The sequence below is a fragment of the Sorghum bicolor genome, chromosome 8 (assembly GCF_000003195.3).
Source record: "Sorghum bicolor cultivar BTx623 chromosome 8, Sorghum_bicolor_NCBIv3, whole genome shotgun sequence".
NCBI lineage: Eukaryota > Viridiplantae > Streptophyta > Magnoliopsida > Poales > Poaceae > Sorghum > Sorghum bicolor.
Window position 1 is genome coordinate 9,185,984 of NC_012877.2, and position 19,378 is coordinate 9,205,361.

A 19,378-nucleotide genomic window follows, 5' to 3' on the forward strand; every position below is an offset into this window, starting at 1 on the left:
GTTCAAAAAAATAACGACCATTTAGCATTTTCGTTTCTATGTAACAAATATTGTCTAATTATAAACTATCTAAGTTTAAACTATTCATCTCGCAAATTACAGATAAACTATATAATTAGTTTTTATTTTCGTTTATATTTAATATTTTATACATATGTTTAAAAATTCGATGTGACAGAGAATTTTAAAAATTTTTGGGTTTTTCGAAGAGGCCTTGTTTAGTTTACCCTAAAATTCAAAAAATTTTCAAAATTCCCCGTCACATCAAATCTTGTGGCATATACATGAAGCACTAAATATAGAAAAAAACAAAAAACTAATTATATAGTTTGTCTTTAATTTACGAGATGAATCTTTTGAGTCTAGTTAGTTTATGATTAGATAAATATTTGCTACAAATAAACAAAAATACTACATTAGTAAAATCCGAAATTTTTTGCAGAACTAAACAAGGCCCTGGCCAACACGGATATAGCTGAGGGTGAATTCGGAAATCTGGCGTGGCGAACCAGGGGGCGGCTGCCATATCGTGGGAGGCGCCGCTGGTTGAGGAAAACCAAAAACGTGCGTGCAGCGAATCCAGGAGGCAGAACACCAGCGGCGGTCCGCTGATTTGTCACCGACCGTGTGCCCCTGCACCACCCTGCTACCTGTCCTTTTCCAAAAAAATTTAGATTTACCTACAGTACTATTTTTATTTTATTTGGTAACTTATTTGCTGGTCTAAAAGGTTATGTCTAAAAATATTGTTCGCTAATTTATTATGAGAGAACAAAACTGTTGGTTGACAAAAAAAATGCGGCTTATAAGATAAGCGAATGGAGTCTAATTAAGTTTAAAATATTTTTCTTGCAATCTACATGTAAATTGTGTAATTACTTTTTATTTTTGTCTATATTTAATGTTCAATGTATATGTTTAAAGATTCGATGTGATGAGTGAAAAGTTTTTTTAAGTAGAGAACTAAACAAGACTACCATAATTTTGTTTCCAGGGCCGCACTCTCGGTTTTCATCTCCTGACCACGGTTTCAGACTTTCCTTGAGATGGATGGTGATGTGTTATCTGTTGCCCCAACGGCAACTTGGCATTCACATCTCATCCTCGTTTTGAGCTTACCGTTTGGTGGAGTTTTGTTGATTGATAACGGGGTCCGGAATTGACCGCCATCAGCTTGCACAACCCATTTCACCAAAACGCTCCCGTTGCATTAAGGGATGTTCAGGTTTCTTTTCGTACCACATTCTTTACAAAAAAAAAAATCATATTATCTTAATGGGTGCAAGAATGATAACATAACACTGTCCTAATGCACATTAGGGTATCAACTGTTTACATGTAATTAAATGCATCATTGTGCTGTGAAGGTATAAGAGGAACCCCGAAACTATATAGTTAACCTAAAAGTACTATTCTCTACACCAAGGTTTATAGTCTATTTAAACACCATGTAGCGTTTACACGATGGAACACCGTTCTGGTTTAATTGGTCGTTCATTTAGTTTAATTGATATTTAGTCTGTTTAAATGGCCATTGACTCGATATCATTAACAAAACTTTGCTTAAAACTAATGTCGAATGAAACAAACCCTATGACAATGCTTAGAGCAAGTACAATAATGGGCTTATAGCCAAGTTAATAGTGATGTGGAGGAGAGAAGACAAGAGAGAGATGATAGCTTGGCTCTTATGCAAGCACCAAGCTAGACACGGATGCATAGATAGTAGTGGGCCTCAAATAGCAAGTGTCGTGAGAAGGAAGATGAAAGAGAATGTATTTTAGAGATAAGTATGAGACAACTTATTGTATAACTTAGCTCTAATTATTTGGTTTATAGCCAAGCACTTGGCTCTATTATTGACCATGCTCTTAGTGTGGATTTTTAACCGTTGGATTTCATGTCCAAGTCATATATTTGGTTTAGTTTTTATAACTTACTACTTTTGCTATCAATTGGGTAATATAGACTTTTTTTTGGAACTTCTTTGTTCCACCAAATGTACCGTGGAGCAGCAGAGAAGGTGGATCTACTAGCTCTATCTTTAATAATAGAGTATCTTTTTCCGTAGAAAAAGTATAATGTGCTCTTGAATGATGACTCGATTTCATAGAGAAAATTTGTTTATCCTTCCTAGCTAGCAGCTTTAATTTTGCGCAACCGCACGACTGCCAAGTGCCAACTCGCTACCACGTTCTTTTTTTTCGTTGAGAATCCCGTGTGAAGGCGCTCTGCATCCATCAGCAGCTGACACCCGCACCGTCCACAGTTGTGTGATCACTGATCGTCCGCACGTGACACGCGCGTGACGTCGTTGTCGTCGTGCCTCGTCCTGACGCTCTACGGTCTACGGGCCCGTGTGGCTAACTGACTTGTCTGAGGCAATGGGTGCCGTCGGCGGTCATGGTATATTCGCTTATTGAAAATATTTTTTTTAATTTTGTATAAGAGAAAAATATTATTAAATATCTAATTATTTAGTTTGTTTTTTATCGTTCAATAGCAATTAGCGTACGTACCGTACTCATTTGCCAGGAAATCTGCCGCAACCCTTAAGCAGCGACCAAAACTTAAGCAAGGGTCTTGTTTAGTTTCTAAAAAAATTTATAATTTTTTTTAAAATTTATGTCACATCAAATCTTGCGGCATATATATAAAAGTATTAAATATAGATTAAAAAATAATTAATTATATAGTTTGACTGTAATTTGCAAGACAAATTTTTTAAACTTATTTAATCTATGATTAAATAATATTTATCAAATACAAATAAAGTGCTGCCGTATTTTTTTTTTTAAAAAAATAAGACTAAACAAGGCCAAGGTCCGGCTCCGAAGGCCTTCCTGTCGCAACCGCAACGAAGCAACCTCGATCGTCCTCAGAGCCTGCCTCCTAGGCATGTTTTGGTCAGTTTGGAGCGTTGCATAGCCTGTTTATTTGTTTTAAAAAATATTATTCACTAATTTATTTGTAAGTAAAAAAGACTGCTTGCTAGTAGAAAAAATACAGTTCATAAGATAAATAAATAGAGCTTGAGAGTTGAGGAGCCAGACCAAATTCATACGGCGCGGGTCCACTATCATGGACTCTCGAACCACCGTTGACTCGCACTCTGGTTGAGCTAGCCACGCAAAAAAGACAATGTGTGAATCCGATCTGTTTTCTATTTTCATCTTGTGATAAGGACATATTTGAGAATTAAAATTAATCTTTTTCTTCGATAAAAGACGAACTATATTAAATAAAAGCTGGATACATACCACATGACATCAGCGGGGCTCGCAGTCGTGTGACCAGTGCCACCCGTGACGCCCTTGTTGACATCGTGCCTCATCTGACCGGCTATGGCTCATTGCCTTCTCAGACTATCTCCAACAATCATCACCCAAAATATAAGACCTATTTATTTTTTGGGTAGCGCTACAGGTAAAAGGTTTCATAACTATTTTTAGTCTTCTCCAATAACAGGACCTAAAAGACAACACTCTCTGCAAATGGGTCTCGAGGAGAGAGGATACCCAAATTTGGGTTATGTCTCTCCTGATACATAAAATGGGTCTTCTGTATGGGTATTCTGTTGGAAGCTATAGGTATTGTGTTGGAGATTCATTTTGGGTTTGAGTTTCGAAATAGGTCTCCTGTTGGAGACAGCCTCATAGCCTGATAGTCAATGAGCGTTGCAGGTGCGCAGAAAGCCAGAAACCATTATCATGGTTTCTATAGATATTAATTGTAGTGTCATTTAAGCATTTTGCTGATGTGGCAAGAGAGTTATTGAAGATAGAGAGCAAAAATCATAAAAACTGGGTCTAAGTTAGAAACTATGTCTATACAATATTCAAGACATGAAGTGATATGATTGGCTAAGAATAGAGAGAGAATGAATGTGATTGGACAAAAAAATATTCTATAGAAACTATCCATTGGGACCATAGTTTTTATATATAATGTCTATAAAAATTAATAGGTATAGAAACTACATGTGGTTTCTAGCATTGGGAGTGCCCTAGAAACTATCCATTGTAGTTTCTAGCACTGGGAGTGCCCCAAGGGCATTCACAATACTAGAAGCTATGTGTAGCTTCTATACGTATTAATTTTTATAGACACTATATATATAGAGACTATGGTTCCAATGGATAGTTTTTACAGAATATTTTTTTACCCAATCACATTTATTCTCTCTCCATTCTTAATCAATCATATCATTTTATGTCTTGGATTTTGTGTAGACATGGTTTCTAACTTAGACCCGGTTTCTATGATTTTTGCTCTCTCTCTTCAATAACTCTCTTGTCACATCAGCAAAATGCTTATGTGGCACTATAATTAATATCTATAGAAACTAGGATGATTCTGCATTGGGAGTGCCCTAAGGGAGTGTTTAGTTGGAGGTGTTGAAGTCTACATTTATGGTAGTATTTTCGTTTTATTTGACAATTAGTGTGCAATCATGGACTAATTAGGCTTAAAAGATTCATCTAGCAATTATTCTCTAGCTGTGTTTTTAGTTTCGTAAATAGTCTATATTTAGTACTCTATGTATATGTGTAAACATTCGATGTGATAGATGTTAAGAAAAAACAAGAGCAACTAAATAAGACTTAACATATAATAATCATCATTGTTATCTGGTTTAAGTTTAATTTGCTGGATTCGTTGATTAGCACGGATCGGACGTGCAAGAAGGTGAAGTCCGTACTCGACCATCAGGAAGACGGGAACGGACGACACAAGAATCAAGAAAGAGCTCTAGTTTTTTTTTCCTGCGAAGGATAGAAAGAGCAAGCTGTGTGTGGGGCACGGTTGCACGAACGAACACCGACAAGAAGAAGCTCACGGACGACGAACAGTAGGGTCAGTTTGTATGATTTATGTTTTATGAGAGTGTCATGTACATTAAATAGGATTCTATATAAGCAAAATTGTTGACTTGGTAGAGTCATTAAATGAAGGAGTTTTATCAGATGAGAGATGAGTTTCATCCACATGAAACTCTTGTAGCTCGGTTACCTAGTTTATAGTCTTAGTAACTGTGTCATGAAACTATGCATTGAGACTGACCTAAGGGCCCATTCGCTTCCTCAGTTCCTCGGGAATGTCGCCACGAAGAATTCCGGCTGAAATCATTGCTCAAATTTAGGCCTTGTTTAGTTTGTAAATTTTTTTTGGATTTCAACACTATAATATTTTTATTTTTATTTAACAAATATTGTACAATTATGGAGTAATTATACTTAAAAGATTTATCTCGTAATTTACAGATAAACTGTGCAATTAATTTTTATTTTCATATATATGTAATACACCATATATGTGCCGCAAGATTCGATGTAATAGAGAATTTTGAAAACTTTTAAGAACTAAACAAGACCTTACATAAGCTTTTATTAACAAACTACCTCAAACGAACATGCTCTAAGGCCAGTGTCAATAAGAGTTTTATTAGATTTTTATCACATTAAATATGTTGATGTGACACTGTATTAATGAAGAGAGCTGAGAATTTTATAGAAATAAAGAGAGTGTTATTCTTATATAATTTTTATATACTGTTTTTAAAATATAAATGTGTTACTTAGTCATGAAGATGGCCTAATTAAGCAAGGTCCGGCCGCCTCCAACGAGCGGCGTCCTTTTCCTTCGTGTCGCACGCAACGGAGCAGCCTAGTCGTCCTCCGCCGCGAGGTTGCAATTTGCAAGAGGGACACGAGGATGACTCAGGCCTTGCTTAGTTTATCAATTTTTTTTAGATTTGGTTAGTATAGTATTTTTATTTTATTGACAACTAGTGTCTAATCATAGATTAATTAAGTTTAAAAATTTGTTTCGCAAACTATATGCAAATTATACAATTAGTTATTTTTTATCTATATTTGTTTCATGCATGCATCTAATAATTCAGGTCTTGTTTAGTTTTCAAAAGTTTTTGGATTTAATTATTGCAGTGTTTTCGTTTTATTTATCAGTTAATGTCCAATCACGGACTAATTAGATTTAAAAGATTTGTCTCACGATTTACAGATAAACTGTGCAATTAGTTTTATTTTCGTTTATATTTAATGCTCTATGCATGTGTTTAAAGATTAGATGTGATGAGTGAAAAGTTTTAAAATGTGGCCTCGATGTGATGGGAAATAAGAAAATTTTTGGAAGTAAGGCCTTGTTATAGTTGTTGGGGTAAAAAATTTTTGGGTACTGTAGCACTTCCGTTTATATTTGACAATTATTTTGCAAACACAGACTAACTAGGCTCAAAATATTCGTCTCACAAGTTATAGACAAACTATGCAATCAATTATTTTTTATCTATATTTAATGCCGCAAGATTCAATGTGATAGGAGAATCTTGAAAATGTTTTGGATTTTGAGTGGAACTAATTGTTTAGTTGTAAAATGTTTTGCATAATTAGTTTTTTATCTATATTTAATGTTTTATGCTTGTGCCGGTACAGGAAATTTTTAAAAGTTTTGTAAAATTTTTGGTAAGTATAAACAGGCCTAAATGGGCCTCAGCAGACAGAGCACGCTTGTTGTCCTGGGACATGCGTGCGGCGCACGTGCCGGGCCCAACAACATCGGCATCGATTTGTCTGGCCGTGACGTACAACTGTTCAAAGACAAACTTGGACAGGGCCGTCGAGGCCGACATGTGGGCGCGGACCAGCAAAACGCCCGTCCTCATTTGGCTCCATCGTGTCGTGTACTACATGTCAACTGTTGTACTTTCGACATTTGAAGACTCTGGCCCTGGTTAGTTCTGAAAATTTTCTCAAAATTTTTAAAGATTTTTTCATCACATCAAATCTTTGAATAACATTAAATATAAATAAAAAATAACTAATAACAACATAATTTGTTTGTAATTTAAGAGATAGATCTTTTTAGTCTAGTTAATATATAATTAGACAATGATTATCAAATACAAACAAAGGTGCTATAATAGTTAAATTCAAATTTTTTCACTAGCTAAAGCCTCTATCTACATGTTTAATCTAGATAATAACTCGAAAACGGTGTACTGAATTCATAAGCTGTTTGTACCTTTTCTTTCAATCACTAAATGTAGAAAACAAGATCCTCCCGATTATATTTTTTATTTTTTTTAAAAAAAAATTGCTAATGTACGGGTATGTTCCACATACAATTCATAGAAATCCTAATATATGCTTATTTTTCTTCTTCATTCAATCTTGACGTAGCCAAACGCCCAAACCTTGGGTCTCACCAAACAAATTTTTTGACATAGCAAAGCTTTTTTTTTTATATGGCTAAATTTTCTCTCCAAGCTCAAAGAAATGCGGTCGTAGCATGCAGCATGCAACACCGTATATTTTATTAATGTATAATAATTCCTTTTTCTTATCCTATGACGAGTGGTGAACAAACAATAATTCCTTGTTAGTTATTATCATACTCGCTGCAAATCCATACCGCGAGGGCCCACTACTCATCCACCCGCTCTCGATTATATTTAAGACCAAATGTTTAGAGAGGTTCAGATCCGTTCCTATCCAAATTCAAATATTTAATATCTAATACTGTATCCGTATTCAAATACTTAAATTATATATTTATGATATCGACATATAATTGTATCTTATCCGACATGATTAATATTATTCGTATTCGAATCCAAATCCAACCATCAGTCGTCCGTATTCGATCTGTTTTTATCTCTACTCGTGACTAGGGATGAAAATGGATCGGATACGAACGGATATCACCGATATTATATTTGTTTTCATATTTCTGGTTGAATTCGGATTTGAATACGGATAATGTCAATCATGTCGGATAAGATAGGATTAGATGTTGACATCATGAATATATGATTTAAGTATTCGGATATGAATACAGTATCAGATATTGAATATTCGAACTCAGATACAGACAGATATGAATCTCTTAAAACGAATTTGGTTTCGAATAAGTTCCGTACCGTTTTATCAAAAGAAATCAAATGTGACAAAAACGAGCTCTCGCCGCCGCTGACTCGCTCTCTGTCGGGTTGAGGCAGCCACACAAAAAAGATAAACCAAAATACCCACGGCATCTCCAACACCCCCCCTCCTCCTCGGCTTCTCCCAACACCGCCGCCGCCGCCGGCCGCCGCATCCTCCTTCTCGGGCTCCGGCCAGGTACGTCGTCGAGCTCGGGCCAGCTGCGATCTCCCTTGTTGGTTTTATTATACGGGAGATTCGGCGGTCCGATCCCAGGGGGGGGAGATTCGTAAGCTGTTTGTACCTTTCCTCGCTCTTTGGCAGATTTGTTCTCTGATTCCGTTCGTTCTACCCGACCGACCCCCCCGGCCGCCTCTCTGCAGGTGGAGACTGGAGAAGGATGCTGATGAACTTCAGGGACTGGATCTCGTACCGCCTCGGGTCCTCGCTGCTGTCCGCCAGGCCGTTCGCGCTCTCCCCCGGCGCCGATGACGCCGTCGCCTCCGAGGGCGATGCTCATGGTGCGCTCCCTTCTTTCCCCCCTGGTGATTGTTGTTTTTGTTTTCAACAACGGTGTTGCCCATGGTTATAAACTTAGAATCTTCGTTTTCAATGGAATAGCATCTTGTAGCCTTAGTCTGCTGCAGCTGAAAAATAGTCTTGATGTTTGTTTTTTTAAAAAAAAGAAGGAAAATTAGTCTTGATGTTGTTGGGCTTAAAACCTAGGGTCCCCTCAGTTTTATGATACGGAATGTGATTAATTAATCAGATGGCCTGTTGCAAGTCATTCCCCTCGTGGGCCGGCCAATTATGAGTGCAGGAGAGGCTAGTGTGCTTGCAATCAGACTATGAGAGTTTTTCGTGTTTCGGGCATATGTGCTTGGATTAACCTTTGGTTGCTGGTATTAGGCTTTTAGCATGTTATAGGATTTTTTTTTCCTTTTGAGATAGGGCTTTTATTATTAGAATTTTAGCATGTTATAGGAATAATAATGAGATAGGGCTTTTATTATTAGGATTTTAGCATGTTATAGGAATAATAATTAGGGCTAACAGACAAAGCCTCATTTTCACCATTGGAATGCATTGATGTTTCAGCTTTGGTTGTTGTATACGCTACTGCAACCCCATGATGTGTTCTTAACCCCCCCCCCCCCCAAAAAATGCTGCTTCTTATTTTCTGCCAGCTACATCCTGACTTCCTTTGCTGTCCTCAAAGACCCACTTGCTATTTATCATTTTCAATTTCATCACATGTGGGGCATATTTCAAATTCTATGATACATTTTTTATCCTCCTGTTCATAGTGTTTTATATGTGGCTTGCTCACTGAATGTTATTGTTCAGGTACAACACACAATGACTATGTAGATACTGTTACTGCCAGTCCATTTTCTTCTAATGATACACGGGTGTCAGATGTCACAACCAACTCTAATGGTGGTGCAATTTATTCTGGTACTGTTCAACAAGATGATGATAACAAGAAGTCAGATCCATTGATGAAAGTCGAGGCACTTCAAATCAAGTTTCTACGGTTAGTATACAGAACTGGAGTGTCTCCCAGTGCTGATGTAGTTGCACAGGTTCTGTACAGGTTGCAGCTTGCAAACTTGATTAAAGCTGGTGAATCAGTTGCCAGGAGACCAAACCTTGCTATCAACAAAGCCAGGGTTATAGCTGCACAGCAAGAAGCACCGGGTGGGCCTGATCTGGACGTCTCGTTGCGAATCCTTCTTCTGGGAAAGACTGGTGTGGGAAAGAGTGCCATGATAAATTCAATTTTCGATGAGAGGAAGGTGGCTACCGATGCTCTGGTTCCTGCTACTCATAGGATAAAGAAGATTGAAGGAACAATTAAAGGAATAAGAGTCACAGTTATCGACACACCTGGCCTGATGCCTCATTACCATGGCGAAAGGAGGAACAGGAAGATTCTGAGTTCTGTCAAGCGCTTCATTAAGCGATCCCCACCTGATATTGTGTTATACTTTGAGCGGTTGGACCATATTAACAGCAGATACAATGATTACCCACTGCTGAAGCTTATGACTGACATATTGGGCTCTTCGATGTGGTTCGACACTGTCCTTGTAATGACTCACTGTTCCTCATCTCCTCCTGAAGGACCAGATGGTTACCCTTTGGAATATGACAATTACACACGTTACTGCAAGAATGTGGTTCAGCGTCATATCCAGGCTGCAGTTTCCAACATGCAGTTGGATAATCCTTTTGTGCTCACAGACAATCATCCAATGTGCAGACGAAACACGAAGGGTGAAAGGGTTTTACCAAATGGGCAGGTATGGGTATCAGAACTGCTGCTGCTGTGTGGGGCAACCAAGTTGCTGACAGAAGCAAATTCCTTGCTTAAGTTTCAAGATAGCTTCCTACTGTCACAAGCAAACACCAGGCTGCCTTCGCTGCCTCATCTTCTTTCTTCACTCCTTAAGCCTCATTCTTCATCAAGTTCAGATGCCATTGACAGTGAATTCACAGAAATGTCAGATGAGGAGGATGAATATGATCAACTACCACCCTTCCGCATTCTAAAGAAATCTGAATATGAAAATTTGACAAATGAACAGAAGTCTGCATATCTTGATGAACTGGACTACCGTGAGACTTTGTACCTAAAGAAACAGTGGAAGGAGGGAATCAGAAAACAAAAGCTTACTGAAGCTCAGAATGACGAAGTTGGTGATGATTATGAAGAGAGTGCATCCCCAGAGGTTGTGCACATGTCAGATATGGACATTCCACTATGTTTTGACTCTGATTATCCTGTGCATCGTTACCGTCACATTATAACTGATGATCAGTTGTTTAGACCAGTTTTGGATCCCCAAGGATGGGACCATGATATTGGGTTCGATGCCATCAATTTTGAAGCATCTAAAGAGTTGAAAAAGAATGTCTCTGGAGCAATTACAGGACAGATGAGAAAGGACAAGGAAGACATGTATATTCATTCAGAATGTTCAGTAAGTTATAATGCTCACAGAGGCTGCTCCTTGATGGGGGGTATGGATATGCAAATGGCAAGCAGAGATTTGGTTTGTACCGTGCACGGGGATGCCCAGTTCCGCAATCTGCCTTGGAACACTACTGGAGGTGGCATTTCTGTGACTAAGTTTGGCAACAAGTACTTTGCTGGTGCCAAGTTAGAAGACTCTGTTACCATTGGGAAACGAGTTAAACTGGTAGCCAATGCCGGTAGAATGGCTGGCTGTGGACAAGTGGCACATGGAGGTGGTGTGCAGATAACAGCAAGGGGGAAAGATTACCCTGTGAGGGAAGAGAGTGTCACTGCAGCGGTCTCCGCTTTGTCGTTTGAAAAGGAAACTGTAATTGGGGCCAACCTTCAGTCAGACTTCCGAGTGGGCCGAGGATCAAAAATATCAGTCAGCGCTAACTTAAATAGTAGGAATTTAGGCAAGCTCAGTGTCAGGACTAGCACGTCAGACCACGCTGAGATAGCTCTGATAGCAGTTGTGTCATTGATCCAGTTCATTCTTAGGAGAAGATCGGCAGCAGCTGATAAAGGTGAGCAAGAGATTGATGACACCTATTTGGATGACTAAATAACAGGTAGAAGGAAAAGACAATGATTGCGTGCTTTAGATGCTCTTCATCATCAAGATTTTCTGCAATTATGTTAATCTATGGCGGCCGCCAATCTAGGGTTCCAACTTGTACAGACATTTTGTATATGAGTTATTATATGAGCATAATATATGAAGGCAGCATTTTCCATTAAGAGAGTTCCTTCTGCCTATAGGCGATTTTCTAGGTTTTAAGGATGTAAGCAGATGCAGTTTTGAGTTTTGACATCACATAAAATTGGTTTACTTTATTACTTGCATTGGAATGTTTATTTACTTATACCTAGTTTCTGTTTCTCAATTTTAAAAGATCTCACTGATAAGAGATTTCACTGCTCAGAGACAAAGATACAACCTTTATCTGTATAAGGAGGAAACTGAAACATCACATGGTTTTTCACATTAGTTCATGCTTAGTTTGCTTACAAGATGTGAAAACTATGAAGAGCACGCGTATCAGGAAAACAATCTGAACTTCAATGACTTGTGTGGTCTCCAAATCCACTTTTCTTGTGGTCTTGCCAAACCAAAATCCTATAATTTTTTGGAAACCAATTTTGCAATATTATAACTGGGCTTGCCGAGGCGAATATTTGGTAGCCACTGGGCTTGCCGAGGCTAACATTTGGCAGCATGCCTACCAAACTCAGTGTGGCTCAGCCGACCACATCGGCCTTTTCAAACTATTTGGAATACATTAGGATAGTTTAAATCCATACAAAAGGAATGCATAGAACACAAATATCTCAATGCACAAAGAAACAAAACACATAAAACCGACCTTCCTCGGATGGCTGAATCAGACACTTTGATGACCGGAGCAACATAATCAGTAATGATCCGGGGCATAAGAAAGGCAAAACCAACACCCGCATTCAAACCAAAGCACACTCCAGGTAGTTTGACCCATATGCCATCACGGGCAAAACGCTCAGTGTTCAGATCCTCGAAGCACACAATACGATTGAGATACCACTACGGCGACCATATAACTCGGTGCTGCCACCACAGGGACACCATGGTTTAGCAACATCTACAGAATGTCTAGGCATTCTTTTATGGATAAGCAGGAGCATCTACAAGATTGCTCCTCCAAGCTGATGAGGATCTGAGGTAAGCCGCTGAAGCCCCTTTACGAGCTGGAGGCCTCAAAGCTATCTGGCTTGTGCTTCTCCATCAGGCCCGTCAGGGCTGCGTCGAGCTCCTTCTCCAGCTCCAGCTCCTTCTCCATGTACTCTTTCTTGAGCCTCATCTTCGTCTCATCGTGGACTTTGATCAACTCATCCCGCTCAGCTTCAAACTTTTCCACATCCTTGACCTGGCAATCAATGAACTTCTGTACATGTTCCTTCCTGCACAAGACATGGATGGATTGAGAATAGGAACAACAACTGACATGCGCATTGAAATTATGATGTCTAGATGAGATGATTGAAGCAGGAAACAAAAGCAACCCTGAGTTCTTGACAACTCATGCAATGAGATGGAGCATTTACATTATTTTTAGGCATGGTAATATCCAACTATGAATTAGTGAGACACCTTAGCTTGCGATCTTCGGTAGTTCCAGAATCTACATCAAATCGTCTAGCCTTTGAGCGCTCCTCCTGCAGCAACTTCTCAAACAGCTTTTCTTTGTCCTCCGTGGCCTTGTGAATATCCTCAATTTGACTATGAAAAAATTCCTCCTGGTACTTCATCTGCAAAGCATGGAAACAAGGTCAACAACAGGTGGTGAAATCTTGATGGCAGCATCAATCTTATTACAGAAGTATTGAAGTGCAAAACAGAAGTGTGTGACTCTCACAGCAACAGCAAACTCTTTATCATTTGTTACTAAAGCCATTGACACAGACTTAGATAAAAAGAAAATTGTTGATTCCCGCATGTTCATTGGTAGAAAATAAACTACTTGGGTAACCTTATTACCTCTTGCTCATACTCCAAGTGCTTCTCTTTTGCTTTACTCCTGATAAATATATTCTCTTCCATAGTCTCACGTAGCTTCTGGCTAACAACACCCAATGATTCTTCTACTGCTTTAGAGTGCTGCTCTGTCTTAACCACCTTGTTCTTCAGGTAATTCAGTTGCTGGTTGTCTTCACTCATCTGTTTCATTTGCATCACGACCATCTCATTGTAAGACTTCATCTCATACTTCATACGGCTTTTACCTGAAATTATAGTGAAGATGAATGAAAATATAGTTAGCAAGTCTCCAATTAAGTTAATAAAATGCTCGATGTCCTGTTCAGTAGATGCAACATAACTAGTAAGTTTGATGTATATACTTTAAAAACACTCGACTACTTGTTGAACTTGGAGGCTTCGTATTTCTGTAAACAGGTTACAGATCCCATTTCTTTGATTTATCTGTTGTACTGTTTGAAAAGTCATACTACCTGCGGTCACAATTTTTTCACCATTCACAATGGGCAATGTTTTATCAGTCAAGAGTGGGTGATGTATTTTCACAAACAAGACAACAATGGTACACAAAGAAGCATTTTGCTTCGATGTTCATAAGTTATCAGGAAGCGGTCCAAATGCCACATTCCATTGATCTAAGGATCATAACATTCAGCCACCATAAAAACGATTATAAGTAGGATGTAACAGGAAAGGAAAGACCGGAGAGGACCAAGCGCAGCATGACGTACTAGAATACTATTCAAACATGCATAACCAGTGGGTGAACAAGACGATTACCAAAAGTAATAACCATATAATATTTCAATAAGTGCAAGGGTAGAAATATCGAACTTCATTTGTCCTTATGATTACAGTAGCAAAAAATATATTTCACGTGTACATGTTTTAATCAGACTTAACAGAGATCATTATTCAAGGCATAAAGAATTCAGGGAGAAGTCTACTAAATCATGTTGTTTACCAGATAAAAAAGCATATATACAGAATAGAAACATTAGTTTTGTAAGAAACAGTACCATGGCAATGCTTGTTAAAAGCCTCCATATCCTCTTTGCTCGCTAAGAAACCAAATAGCAGCCTTTTCCCACCAGGTGCGAATCGAGCCTTGTTGAGCTGCCATGCATTCCTGTCTGTACCTTGATTAACAAAGTGCCTATGCAGACGTTCAGCTTCCATGTAGCCCACAGCTGAGCTTTCAAATATTAACACGCTCATACCACGGTGCCCAGAGGGACCATATGCATGACGTGCTTTAGTTGCTGCATATTCTCCAAAATAATCAAGGAGCTCTTGGTTCCCCATGCCCTTCCACTAGATCAGGTCAAAGAATAAACAGAAATCAGAATACAATACAACTTCATTGTATAGCCCTTGAAGAGCTATAAAGGACTTCTTCTATAAGATCTAAGGATAGCATTTATGATCCATACTCAGCTCAAAAAATTGTGGGGGCGCAATGTATTGAACACAATTAGCTATAAAATAATGAAGAGGATCAATGTGGTCAACTTAGAATGACACATGACAAGAATATTAACATCAAGGTAAATAAATATAACACAATATTCATAGTAACTGATCGACTTACGGAGCATATTGCACCTTTGTACAGTCAGATCAAATGCACTAAAAAGGGGTGTAGTATCAAGTTATGCTTAAAAGGGATAGATGGAACCAAAATGCAAAATCTGTACTTAGCATCACAGGAAAAGAATACTACAACCAAGTTACCTAGTCAATATCAAAACATCATAACCTCCAGAAGACAAGGGACATGGACATAAATATGAAATTATATAAAAAAGATCAGTCACCTTATCATCGTCATCTTTTTCCAATAAGGTGTTCATAACAATAACCATTGGTGGCCACACTATCTCCCGATCAGTGCTTTCTTGCAGTCCTTTCCATTTCCCAAATTGTTCACCCGCTGGTACCACTGAAGTTCCCCTGCGAGAGAGCTCCTCTCCCAGCAATGCAGCTAATTCTCTGTGAAGCCTAACCCTTTTAGAACCCTTTGTTCTAGCATGAGTCATTAAAGGTTGCAGCCCTCTGTACCAGTCAATTGCCCCAGGTCCATTTTTGCATGCTGGGCAATGCCACTCCCTAGCCGGTTCATTTATCTGTTCCACACTCAATGTATTCAATTTTTCAAAGAATTTTTTGAACCACTTGTTTGTTTTTAGAGTCTCAAAACTTTTCTCACTTGCATCAGAATCATATTCATCACTGATATCATCACTCAAATCATCATCATCATCTGATGCATTGTTGCCATCAACATTCTCCACCTCAGGGTCAGAACCAGATGGAGAAGCATCATCCTTCTCGACTTCAGAACCAGATGGACGAGGCCTGGATTGCCACTGCCAACCATTTGCCAGAGGTGGAGTCACAACAGGGCGCAGTGTTGGTGGTGGCGGTCTAGGATTGCATCTGTTGCCAGCACCACGATCTGAAGCTTGAGCCCAAGTCCTTCCAGAAGGGTGCGAGGAGCCATTGCCACCCCATGCTGGCCTTGCTGTACTAGGTGTCGCATTTGTGGAACTCCCCGGTGTCCATTGGCTCCCGCCTACTTGCCCGTGTTTCTTCGAGTTCTTCCCCTTGGTTTTCCAGCCACCATCTGTATGCAGGGTAAGATTATGCAGAGTCAGATAAATTAGTCTCAACAAGTTTCTGTCAGTAATGGCAAAGAACGTCATACTCCACTACGAAACATAATGATGCTAATGAATCAATGAGGAAAGTTGCAGGAACTAGGTTATAAATTACTTAAAGAGATAAAAATACTTTTATCTATTCAACATAGTAATTTCACAACTATCAAAGTTCTATCAGTAGCTAATGTAATGACCAAAAGCTATTTAAAGATCTAATTGTCAAGAGATACATGCAAGTCATTATATAACCAATACAAGTTAAGATAACAATTGGTGGCCACTGGTGCTAATTTCACTAGGCTCAAAGTATGGATAACAATAACAAAAATGCATACAAAATCAATCATGCAGTAAGGATAACATGTTGCCATCACATACATCAAGCCTTTGACTTGTTAATGAACATATCCAGAGTACCAGATCGACAATGTCAAACCAATGCACAGTAACATAATTTTCCCAAGGACCATTCAGTTATTCAGTGTGTTATCAGCCTCAATGAAAGAATGAAACAAAGTGGAACACAAGGTAAAAAGACAAGCAGCAACAATGAAAAAATAAAAATAATTGACTACCAGCAACCATGCAAGTAACCTACGAGGAGACAACTGAATGAGTATCAGACTTTGACTAAGAACAACGAAAAAACCTTTATAAAATTCACAACATAACTTGAACCCCTATTCAAAACGTAATCCAAACTCGCGAACAGAAATTGGAATGATTGTAAAAATGTCACAAACCAACCACACAGAATGAAAACAAAGAGTACATACCGATTACACAAGGACAGTGAACTAAAAGAGCCGTCAAAATATCATGCAATTACTAACACAATAAAATCACCTCACATTTTTTTAATTAAAAAAACACGGCTACCACGGATAAGAACATTAATCCCTTATTTATTTTAGGATAATATATGAAATTGCAGAAATCCTTTGTTGCTGTTGTATAATATGAAATTGTAGAAATGCAAGGGTTTATTGACTCATAGATCACTCATTTTCTTAAATTTAATATGACAATAGTTTTCTTAAATTTAATATGACAATAGTTTCTAACAAATAAGCTAACTGATTACTAACTCATAGATCACCCATTTCTTAATCGTAAAAGGACAAAAAAAAAAAAGAGCACAGGCCTGACAAAATCTGCTTCGCGGAGCACAGGATGTACAAGTAAATGGCTAAATCCTTTCCACCGTTAAAAAAAAAAGACTAAATCCCACCAAAACAAACGCAATACGCCAACCCCCCAGTCCATCCAAGGAGATGAACTCAAATCAACGATAAAAAAAAAGCAACACAAGCAGCACCAGGATCCGCACAAAGCACGGATGAACAACTGGAACGCCCAAACAAACCCGATTCCGCACCCACGCGAAGCAGCATTCTCCTCTCGTCCTCCAAAACCGCAGTCACACACACGGAAACAAACCGCCCAAAACCGAGATACACGCGACCAAACCCGCACGCAGGAGACGAATCACATCCTCGAAACAAAATTCCCGGCAAATCCCCCCCATAAACCCTACCCCGCTCGACGACCCCCTCAAACGATCAGGCATTGCGCGATCCATCGACCCACGAACCACAGGGAGGAGACGAAGAGGGGCGGGGAGAGGCGAGAGAGGTTCTCACCGGGTCCAGGAGGCCCGCCGCCGCGACGATCGCCGGAGCCCGACATCGATCGCTCGCTCGGTCCTCTCTTCTCCTCTCCGCTACGGCGTGGGCGTGGTGTGGGGTTTAAACGAACCACAGGGAGGCCAAGAGAATGCGAGTATTATATCATGCCGAAGATTCGCTCGACCGCCTCGATCTCCCAGACGACACAAGTCACTGACGGGCATGGGCCAGGATAGTGGGTCCCGAGATGCAGTTGGTAGGGTAGCCTCCGGCCGGGAAAGGTGACGGATGATGAGGTCCACGTGGCCACCTTCGCGAGAGGATATCTGCATTCTCATGCGCGACCAATGAGTGGCACTGCCAGTGGGGCCCGCCGTCCGCCTCCTCCGTGAGACCCTGACTGCCGGTTCCTTGTGAATGTGAGGTCAACGAGTCAACTGCGGGAGCACCAAGAAAATAGGGACAGGCCCGCATATCAGCGTGATTAGGCTCGGCTTTTTTTTTTAAAGTTGGATTGTTCATGGTTTGGATTGGGTTTGATACTATCGGCTCTTGATATTATTTTTGATAAATGATAGTTTATTACTTAGGTCTTGTTTAGTTCACCTAAAAACCAAAAACTTTTTAAGATTCCTCATTACATCAAATCTTGCGGCACATGCATGAAGCATTAAATATAGAAAAAAAAATTAATTACACAGTTTGCCTGTAAATCACGAGATGAATCTTTTGACCCTAGTTAGTCTATGATTGGATAATATTTGTCAAATAAAAACGAAAATGCTACAGTACCCCCGAAACAAAAACTTTTGGGAACTAAACAAGGCCTTAAGATCATCTTCAAGAGTATCCTATTTTCCTTCTCAATCCTTGGTTTTTAGTAAGATGAGAAAATACTCTCTCTAACAACTCTGAATCCATGCTGCTAAAATTTAGCACTTGGTAAATCCTCCCTCGTCACACATAACTTTATGCATAGTTGCGGTCACGCGGATACTGATTTCATGTGTGTATCGATCGGTCAATCTACAGTTGGAAGGGTATGAGAAAGAATAAAGAATAGGAAAAGATTCCTAATGTAAATATATGATAGAGAAAGAATATATAAAAGTCGCTATAATGATTTAGAAATAGTATAAAATTCTTGATGTAAAATTATCTTCTATATTTTAGGAGTAAATTAATGGCAACTCTTGGAGAGTTGCAAAACTATATGTTTTTGGAGGAAAAATATGATGCTCTTGGAGATGCTCTTAAACTACACATAATTTATAAGATGATACCTCACTGTTGGGGCCAAAACTATGTAAGATGACCTACATGTTTTGCATGCGGAGTCTGGGTGGAATTGTAAAGATTAAGAGGGAAAAGAAACATTTTGAATAACTGCTCAATTTTAAGTAGTGGATTCTTGATATTGTGTCGGTTTGTTGAGTGGAAAGTGTGTATATAAAGTAAATTCAAATGAATCACTAGGTAAGATGCTAAAAAATCAGTAAAAATGACTTTGCTAGAAACTAGAACAAACTAACATCAAGACTGGATGTGTGTCTTTGTGTTGCTATATGTTACTGTATCGGATTGAATCTACTTGTTTTGTCCCCTCT

At 39.0% G+C, this 19,378-nt stretch overlaps 2 protein-coding genes across 3 annotated transcripts; one reads left to right on the forward strand and one right to left on the reverse strand.

Annotated features, from left to right (window-relative positions):
- Positions 7,983 to 11,811, forward strand: LOC8084784 (translocase of chloroplast 90, chloroplastic). 2 transcript variants are annotated; one of them, XM_002441928.2, is made up of 3 exons: positions 7,983 to 8,141; positions 8,327 to 8,464; positions 9,291 to 11,811. In XM_002441928.2, exons 2-3 carry the CDS (start codon positions 8,344 to 8,346, stop codon positions 11,528 to 11,530), a joined length of 2,361 nt encoding a protein of 786 aa, XP_002441973.1. In that variant the 5' UTR covers positions 7,983 to 8,141; positions 8,327 to 8,343; the 3' UTR covers positions 11,531 to 11,811. The 2 variants fall into 2 exon arrangements, with proteins under 2 accessions (XP_002441973.1, XP_021301977.1); XM_021446302.1 differs by having other exon boundaries at positions 7,990 to 8,232.
- Positions 12,302 to 17,895, reverse strand: LOC8082807 (protein SUPPRESSOR OF GENE SILENCING 3 homolog). Its single transcript, XM_002442957.2, has 6 exons — positions 17,787 to 17,895; positions 15,298 to 16,106; positions 14,500 to 14,794; positions 13,481 to 13,725; positions 13,094 to 13,251; positions 12,302 to 12,903 (listed from the first exon to the last, which is right to left on the reverse strand). Exons 1-6 carry the CDS (start codon positions 17,830 to 17,832, stop codon positions 12,684 to 12,686), a joined length of 1,773 nt encoding a protein of 590 aa, XP_002443002.1. The 5' UTR covers positions 17,833 to 17,895; the 3' UTR covers positions 12,302 to 12,683.